This window comes from Uranotaenia lowii, chromosome 1 (assembly GCF_029784155.1).
Source record: "Uranotaenia lowii strain MFRU-FL chromosome 1, ASM2978415v1, whole genome shotgun sequence".
Taxonomy (NCBI): Eukaryota; Metazoa; Arthropoda; class Insecta; order Diptera; family Culicidae; genus Uranotaenia; species Uranotaenia lowii.
In genome coordinates, this window is record NC_073691.1 from 54,193,596 (window position 1) to 54,203,740 (window position 10,145).

General features: G+C 40.1%; 1 protein-coding gene across 1 annotated transcript; it reads left to right on the top strand.

The window, feature by feature from the left end:
- Positions 1–954: 954 nt before the first annotated feature.
- Positions 955–6,450, top strand: LOC129760191 (uncharacterized). The gene has a single exon (XM_055757794.1). The coding sequence runs from the start codon at positions 955–957 to the stop codon at positions 6,448–6,450; it is 5,496 nt and encodes a 1,831-aa protein (XP_055613769.1).
- The last annotated feature ends 3,695 nt before the right edge of the window (positions 6,451–10,145 follow it).

Below are 10,145 nucleotides of genomic sequence, written 5' to 3' on the forward strand. Positions count from 1 at the left end.
TTAGGTTTCCAGATCACGGACGGTGATTGGAACATCATCGTCACCATCATCATCGACTGCAGCTCAGACGAGGCGAAAGGTTTCGCTACCCGATTGCTGTTTTGACGATCAATTGGTTCGATGTCAGTGGTGCTCAACCTGCGTTATCAAGCGATTTGAAATTTAAAGTAAGTTAAATGAAATCGGGAAAAATATTTATTTTCACTTGGAAAAAATATAATTCTAACGCTAATTAATCCTCTTCAACCCAAACACTATTACCTGAGCCCTGGCGTCATAGGACAAGAGGTCCATGACTCGAAGTTTTTCTGTCTGACGGATTGTTTGGGTTGCTTCATGGTGCGTTTGCCCAGGGATTCTGTTGTGAGTTGGAAAGTTCTTTTGAACGTTTGCAATTTTTGTCAGTTTGTGTCGGACGTGTGTCGGTTGGTTCATGATTGGAACCGCGATTGGAAAATTGCATTGTATTTTGGACTCTAAATCTTGTCGTTTATACCACAGTGAAGCTGTGAGGTGCTATATTGTGATTTTGGACTTATTTAATGGATATTGAAAACGGTATCACAATTATTTGGTTTTTTTGAATTATGGAATGCTAATGCGAAACACTATTACCCATTTGAAAATTAATCACGCTCGGTCAACGTTGTTGTATTTCGGTGCTAAAAGTGAATCCGGCCTGTTTTGAGTCTGTTTTGTGTCAGATTGGTTTACGTATGATTTGTGAGATTGTGTAAGAGATTTTATCAGCTTTGGATTGATTGTAATCAAATTATATGAGATTAAATTGTCAGATTGAGTCAGAGATTTATCAGCTTTGGGCTGATTGTAACAAAAACTATAAGATATTGAATTGTCAGATTGTGTCAGAGATTTATCAGCTTTGGGCTGGTTTACCGTCAGTAACACTGTGTTTGTCAGTTTTTGTTGGAATTTTTTGGATTTTGATTAATTATGCCAGTCACAAAGAAGGTGACTTCTGCAGCTGCAGCAACTGCTGCTGCGCCGTCCTTAAAACTATTGAACGTTAAATTCAGACAGATTCAAATATCGGCGGGAGACATTTGGCGTTTTGTCGATAATTTTCAAGAAGAATGTTCTACTTCTGAAATTGAGGTACGCCTGGAGGAGTTAGACAGTTTATGGGAACGGTTTAACGATGCGTTAGTAGACATTCAATCGCACGAAGACTTTGATGAATTCGAAAATACCTGCGAAAAAGATAGGCTACTTTACAGTGAGCAATATTACCATGCAAAATCGTTTCTGATGGATAGAATTAAAGAGAGGAGGAGGGTTCCGGAAAATGAACAAACTTCTCGGGCCAACGAAAGCTTATCACAATCCACACTTGATCATGTTCGACTTCCTCAGATCAAGTTGCAGACCTTCAATGGTGATATTGAAGAATGGTTAAGCTTCAGGGATCTTTATACTTCGTTGATTCATTGGAAACCCGACTTACCTGAAGTGGAAAAGTTCCATTATTTAAAGGGCTGCTTGCAAGGTGAACCGAAAGCCCTTATTGACCCTTTGAAAATTACTCAAGCAAACTATCAAATCGCTTGGGATTTGTTAGTAAAGCGCTACAATAACAACAAACAACTTCGGAAAAGACAGGTTCAAGCCCTGTTCCAACTGCCAACACTCACCAAGGAATCCGTCACAGATTTGCACGTTCTTTTAGAAGGTTTCGAAAGAATTGTGCAGACCTTGGATCAAATCGTACAACCGGTAGATTATAAGGATCTGCTATTGGTTCAGATTCTCTCCTCGCGTCTCGATCCAGTGACACGCAGAGGATGGGAAGAATTTTCGGCAAATGAGGACCAAGATTTGATAAAAAACTTGACGGAATTCCTGCAGAGGCGAGTTCGCGTTTTGGAATCGTTACCAGCTAAACCAGTTGAGCAAAAACTTCCACAGCAGCAATTATCATCTGTTAAACCAAAACCATTCGTGAGGCGAAGCTTTAATACGGTTCAAACGTTCGGCAAACGTTGTGTAGCTTGCGCGTCAGATCATCCGCTGTATCAATGTTCAAGTTTTCAGCGCATGGCAGTGGCTGATCGGGAAAAGCTGTTGCGAACGAATCAACTGTGTCGGAATTGTTTCAACAAGGGTCACAAGGCGGTAGAATGCAGGTCGAAATACTCTTGCCGACATTGCAAGGGTCGTCATCATAGTCTGGTCTGCTTCGACCACGAAAGGGCAGCATCAACAAGTTCGGAACAACGCAGAGGTGAATCAACGCGTACGGATTCTGACACCAGCTCCACACAAGTCACTACATCAGCAGCAACGGTCACGAAATCAGCGAATACTTCACAGTGCTCAGCGCAAATTCTTTTGGCAACCGCAGTGGTGGTTCTAGAGGACGATTACGGTAATCGGTATCCAGCACGGGCTCTTTTGGACTCGGGGTCAGAGAGCAACCTACTCACGGAGCGCATGAGCCAACGCCTGAAGGTTCCCAGGGAAAGGGTGGACATTTCAGTGATTGGAATCGGGCAAGCATCCACCAGGGTTAAGCAGAGAATTCGAGCATCTGTCAGATCACGCATTTCCGAATTCGAACGGTCGATGAGTTTCCTCGTTTTGCCAAAGGTAACCGCTAACTTGCCTGTCGCCTCGATAACCACCAAGGGATGGAAGATTCCAAAGGGTATTGAACTTGCTGATCCGTCTTTTTCAATTTCTGGTGAAGTTGACATCGTGTTGGGTATTGAAGCTTTCTTTGAATACTTTGATAGTGGCAAGAAGATCCATCTTGGGGCTGGACTACCAACACTGAACTATTCCGTATTTGGATGGGTAGTTTGTGGAGGGATTTCTCAATCTAGAACCTCTATCTCCGTGGCGAATAATTCCATTTCGGCAGAAGAATCCCTAGAATCCTTGATGACTCGATTTTGGTCCCTAGAGGAGGTCGAGTCCCCGGTCGTATTTTCACCTGAAGAAGCTCGCTGCGAAACCCTATTTACCCAGACGGTGCAGCGACAGCCTAATGGACGTTATACAGTCACTTTACCCAAGAATGAAAACGTTTTGGCGCAACTTGGCGAATCTAAGGAGATCGCATTGCGGCGTTTTCTAGCCACGGAACGAAGATTAGCCAGAGATGAGAACCTGAGGAGTCAATACATCGCTTTTATGGAAGAATATGTCAGTTTGGGTCATATGCGTATGGTTCATGAGTCAGATTACGAGTCAGCTATCAAGTCAGTTCATGGGTCAGATATGAGATCAAGTAATGAGTCAGTTTATGAGTCTGTTGAAGAGTCAGCAGGACGGTCTGTTGAAATGTGTGAGAATGAGTCTGTAAATGAGTCAGTTGATAAGTCAGTAAGATCAAGGTCAGTGAATGCGTCTGTAAACAATGTCAGAAATTTGTCAGAAGGTAGCATGGGTAAAAAATCAGTCGGACGCTGTTATTTGCCTCACCATCCGGTGGTTAAAGAGGCCAGCACCACCACGAAGCTGAGAGTGGTATTCGATGCTTCTTGCAAAACATCTTCCGGAATATCCCTAAACGATTCGTTGCTTGTCGGTCCGGTTGTTCAAGAAGATCTACGATCGATCATCCTACGTTGTCGCACCAAACAGTTTATGATAGTCGCTGATGTAGAGAAGATGTTTCGTCAGATTGAAGTACACCGATCAGATCAATCTCTCCAGTCGATATTATGGAGATCTTCTCCTACCGATGAGATTTCGACCTACGAACTTTGCACGGTGACATACGGAACAAAACCTGCACCGTTTTTGGCCACACGCACGCTTCGACAACTTGCTATGGATGAGGAGGTCAACTTTCCACTTGCAGCAAGGGCTGTTCTCGACGATACGTATATGGATGACGTAATCACAGGAACAGATGATGCCTCAGAAGCCGGAACCTTACGAAGTCAACTGGATGATTTAATGTCAAGCGGAGGATTCCGCTTGAGGAAATATGCATCTAATTGTTTGGAGATCTTAGGCAATATACCCCAAGAAAACTTGGCTATTCCATGCTCGGAAGGAACTCCACTCGATCCCAATCCCTCGGTTAAAACTTTGGGCCTTACTTGGATGCCCGTTTCTGATGAATTCAGCTTCCAGTTTTCCTTGCAACCGTTAGACGATAGCGAGCCTATAACGAAACGTCGAATTTTAGCAATTATCGCTACATTGTTTGATCCTCTGGGGCTACTTGGAGCCACGATCGCAAGCGCGAAGATCTTTATGCAACTACTTTGGACGTTGCAAGACCAAAAAGGAGAAAAACTAAATTGGGATCAGCAGGTACCTCAAATGGTGGGTGAGCAGTGGAAGAAATATCACCAACAACTTCCGCTTTTGAACCAAATAAAACTCAACCGTTGTGTCATCATACCTCAGCCGATATCGATTGAATTACACTACTTTTCTGATGCGTCAGAGAAGGCCTATGGTGCGTGTGCCTACGTGCGCAGCCAGAATCGTGATGGTCAGGTACATGTCAGTTTGCTCACTTCGAAATCGCGAGTAGCACCACTCAAATGTCAGAGTATCCCCAGGCTTGAACTCTGCGGGGCCCTTGTGGCCGCAGAGCTCAATGAGCAAATAAAAAGGTCAGTTAAAATGAGTTTGAGAACAGTTTTTTGGACTGATTCTACATGTGTTCTGCGTTGGCTTCAATCGATCCCATCTACTTGGACCACTTTTGTCGCAAACCGAGTCAGCAAAATCCAAACTCTAACGGAAGGTTGTCAATGGAATCACGTTGCCGGAAAAGAAAACCCAGCCGACCTCATATCACGCGGAATAACACCGGAGGAAATAGTAAACAATCAATTTTGGTGGAATGGTCCAAGTTGGTTGTCGGATAATCCAGATAGTTGGCCTATTACCACGAGAACATTCCCTGAAGGGGACGAGGAAAACGAACGAAGGCGTTCCACAATAGCTGCGACAGGTTCAGAGAAGCAAGAATTCAACAGATGGTATATTTCGCACTTCTCCTCCTACACAAAGTTGATTCGTTGCACTGCCATTTGGATGAGATTGTGTCGGTTGCTAAAAAGGTCAGAACAAGGATTTACGTCTGGATTTCTTAGAACTGTCGAGTTAGCAGAAGCTGAACACGTTTTAGTTCGCCTTGTTCAAAGAGAATGTTTCAATGATGAGCTTAAGGCACTCTCCAATGGTGATTTTGTGTCGCGTCGATCCCCTCTTCGATGGTTCAACCCCTTTCTCGAAAATAAATCCATAAAATTGGGTGGAAGACTTAAAAATTCCTTGGAACCAGAAACTTTTAAACATCCTCTTGTTCTCCCAGCTCAGCACTGTTTTACTAAATTGTTGTTCCGTCATTATCATGAAAAGTTGCTCCATGGTGGACCCCAGCTGATGCTCAGCGCAATTAGGCAACGATTCTGGCCACTCGGAGGAAGGAGTGGAGTTCGTAATGTTGTTCACCAATGCTTGAGATGTTTCAAGACAAAGCCAACTCCAATCCAGCAGTTCATGGGCGAATTACCTACAGAAAGAGTAACAGCGTCTAGGCCGTTTACAAAAACCGGCGTTGATTATTTTGGTCCAATCTATGTTCGGCCAGGACCTCGAAAACCAGCTTCAAAGGCCTACGTTGCTCTTTTCGTATGCCTGTCAACCAAGGCAGTTCATCTGGAGTTGGTTTCCGATCTTTCTACTGATCGTTTTCTACAGGCACTGCGACGTTTTATTGGGAGGTGGGGGCGAATCGCTGATATCTTCTCGGACAACGGGACTAATTTTATTGGAGCAAAAAATTATTTGCAAGAGATCCATCAACTGTTTAAATCAAAACAACACCAGGAGAAGGTTTCAAAACATTGTGCTGATGAGGGGATACAGTGGCATTTGAACCCTCCCCGCGCCCCACATTTCGGTGGACTCTGGGAAGCAGCTGTGCGCTCGGCAAAACACCACATTCTTAGAGTGATCGGTGATCAGCCGCTACCATTTGAAGATATGAATACATTATTGGTTCAGGTCGAGAGTTGTCTGAACTCCCGACCGATAACACAGTTAACAGATGATCCTAACGATCTCGAGCCGCTAACTCCTTCGCATTTCTGGCTTGGCTCCTCTCTTCAATGTCTGCCAGAACGAGATTTGAGAAATGTAGCAACAAATCGGTTGAATAATTCACAAATTGTTCAACAAAAATTGCAGCAGATATGGTCTCGGTGGAAGCAGGAGTATCTCTGCCAACTACAGGCTAGAACGAAGAGGTGGAACAAACCAGTAAAGATTGAGGTCGGGAAACTGGTGGTGATCTGTGATGATAATTCTCCATCAATACACTGGAAGATGGGCCGGATTCACGAAGTGCACCCAGGGCTTGATGGGGTAGTACGGGTCGTTACGCTCAAGACTGCAACAGGGTTTAAAACCAGAGCAGTCGAACGTCTTTGTTTGTTACCCGTTCAACCAGAAAGATAAGTTGTTGTTGAGTCAAACATTGTGTAAAAATCCCAACCTATTCCTTCCCCCTCCCTTCCCAAAGAAGAGGATTTTCTTTTTATTTCAGAAATCGAGCTATTTCTGGGTGGGTGAGGAAATACGAAGGTGATCGCTCCTAGGTACGCTACTGATCGCAGCCCATCAATGCCCCCCCCATTGTCGGTGCGGTGGGCCGTTGGGAGAAGTTTTTCTCGATCGCAGAACAATAGCCCAGCGATCCTCTCCACGAAGACGAAACTCACCACAACCGGCTGGCTGGCTGGTAGTAGACGATTGGCAAGACAGTCCAGTCTAAGTCACCGTCCGTTGTTGTTGTAACCACGCTTGTATCGTGTTGTTCATTTGTTCAAGTAGCTTAAGTTTTAAAGTAAGAATAAATTGTTAAGTCGAAATTGTGTTTAATTCCCTAAGTGCGTGTGTTCCTGTTTAACGGATGACCGGCCCAACCTGCTTATAATTGCATGCAGCAGTGACAAACAAATTTGGGATCCCACCATCAACCCCCCTTCGATGTTGGACGGAGGAACGTCGGCACCAGCTATCATCCATTAAGCCAGACGGTAAGGTGCAGAGTGAAAAAGGTCGTTGACCCCCTACCCCCCAACAGAATTATTCGATAGTAAAAGTACTTGATTTATAGGTTTTGTGCAATAATGGAGTATGCAATTTGGTTGCATACAAGCTTTCGTACGATTTATTCCAATTTATTTATTTTTCGCATTATTTTTTATTGTCCCCCCCCTTGCGATGTTCCAACTCCGAGTGACAAAAGAAGGATTTAAAATTTGTTCCGGCCTTACTTGAAATCTAAAGATTTTGATTGTTTGTTTCAGCAGTTTGAACTAAATAACGAAATTTGAAGGTAACTGGCGTAAACTACAAATTTCAAGGATTACGATCACGTTCATATCAGTTTTCGAAAATTTGTAGCATCTTTTCAAAATTTCAAACAATAAAAAAACGCATATACAGCTCACCTCCGGTGGTGATTCGATACTTGAAAGAAAAAATTGAGAGACAAATAGCTTTGCGAGCCAAAGTATAGAAAAAATCATCAAGTTATATACAATTTGAATCATTGGATTCTTAAGAGAACAGCGATATATTTTTTCTTTTTTTATCTCAATAAATAAAAGAAGTTGCATGGTAAATGTTATATATAAGTTATATACCATTTGAATTATTGGATTCTTAAGAGAACAGCGATATATTTTTTCTTTTTGTATCTCAATAAATAAAAGAAGTTGCATGGTACATTTGGCAGGTGGCGAAAGAATTGATAAGGGATTTTGGCTTCATAACTTCTTTGTAGCCACGATTTTTTTAAATTTATGTATTAATGAAAGTTCAAAACTAATGACACAATCGAAAAGTTGAAAACTCAAAGCATATTCTGCATTTTAAATATTTTTTTTAGATAAGTTAAACCGTTGAAAAACATAGGCGAGTTCTAGATAAATTAAAAAATAAGTTACCACTACATTTTGATATAAATTTCAAAATTCTATGATTTTGGAGGAAAATATAGTCCTTCGAACTAAAACTAGACACTTTAAGTAATTCAACGAGATCCACATTGTGAAATTCGGTTCAGTGGTTGGCAAAATACAACTGTTTAAAGTTTTGGTACCGACCTCCAGAAATGGTGTGGATAGTGAAATGCAAATGTATATGCAAAAAAAAAATATTTTTTTTTGGGACTGCCCCACCATTTACTTTTGAGTGACACAACAGGTTTACAAACCAATGAACGAACCAATCCTTTAACCTCATCCGTCCCAGAAATTTTGACCTGTTATAGTACCCAGAGTGTTAATTTGACACTCCTGACTAAAACCAATGTAACTCTTTCGTTGTCTGACAAATTTTTACTAAATTTTTAGTTTTGGAAACCTCATAATGTAACACAAATATTTTTTCCAGAATTTTTACAAAATTTTCTGTTATCAAAGTCTAAGAAAAAAACCGAAAAAACATGTTTCGCAAAAAGACTGCATATCAGCTACGGAAAGCTCAGAAAAATATTTCACTTAGTGGCCAAGAAAGTTGTAGTTAGAAGCTATACGTTACATTTTTTTCTATTTAAAAAAAATCCTCACCAAACAAATTTTGAAAAATGGTGTAAAACCGTTCAAACAAACAAACTGTTTTGGTTTCACCGACGCGTAAGCGGATTTTTTCTACTAATCCGAATTGCGTTCCGAAAACCGTAAGTCTCAACAGTTTAAGTCACACCAGATAAATTTAAAAAAAGAAGTTTGCAAAATTTACGTGATTTGCACACATTTTTGGATTTTTAGATTGACAAAATACGAAACACAGAATTTATGACGAATTTTTAATTGTAGCTGTTTATCGAACTTTTTGTCAATTTGGAATTTTTTCAAATTGCAACTATAGCTTCAAATATTCTTATTTTATTTTTTTTAATAGGGCTACCAAACACAACAACACAAATTACAATAAGCCCGTTAGGGTCATTTAGACCCAGATTACTGTTTTGGATATAAAATCAAAATTACCATTTTGAAACTGCCCAAGTGTCTTTAATCAGATGCTATTTTAAAAGCTTTGGTAATGTTTTTTTTTGTCTTCTGAAACCGACCTAAAAGTGAAAAAGTCCAGTAAAAATGAGTTTTTTTGCATCAAACATATCTCATTTTGCTTATATCGTATTGGAAAACATTTGATTGATATGATTTCAGATAGATTATTTATAAACTCATATGAGGGCCTCAGAACCAAAGGGGTATAAGTGACAAAATGGTCAATTTGGGGTTAATGATGCCAAACGATTCTTCATATTTCAAACTTTATTCGATGATTTTTTTTTCAGATTTTTAGACTTTTATTTACATACTTTTACGTTCCAAAGCAAAATAAAAATTTTCGAAAAATATATGGAAAATTGCCAAACACAACAACTTAAAAGCCTGTTTTCTCGAAATAAGCTTCCATGCTCTTATACCCATTTGGCTCCAAGGGCCTCATATTTAAACAATAGAAGTCCTTGGTTTCACAGGCTACAGCTGGTTCTTTGTAAAGTTCATGGAAAGTTTGTATGCTATGATTTTTAACATGTGATCAAAAAGTAGTCAAACTAAATTGCATGTAAATTGTTTTTTTTTTAATTAAAAAATTGAAGCATCTTACATTTTTAATTTTAATATGTATAACAGACACAAATAAATACTCAGTTAATGATCCGGTCGACCTAGTCCAAATTAGCGAGAATTTCGTTTGACGCCTGCTTTCAGACTCTGTACAGTAGGGTGGCCCAAAATTATACTATGTCTGGGATTTTGGGGGTTCAAGCTTCAAATGATAGCTTAGGGTATAAGAAACAAACTTTTGTAAGGCAGCGAATCAGAAAAATTATGTTAAGAGGTTGCACTGGTTCGATTTTTGGAAAAAGGCCATTTTTTCGAAGTTAATAATAACATTTTCAGATCTTGAGAAAGTATCAAACATGTGTCTCTAAAATTTTTTAAATTTTATTCATAATGTAAGTTTTAAACTAAAAATTTATTGGGACTGTTTTAGACTTTCAATTTGTATGTATAATTTTTTATATTACACAATACTATGAATTTTTGTGAAAAAAAATTTACGATTTACAAAACAGTGTACTTTTTATTAAGACTTTCAATCAACATTGAATTCAAAAGATGCAC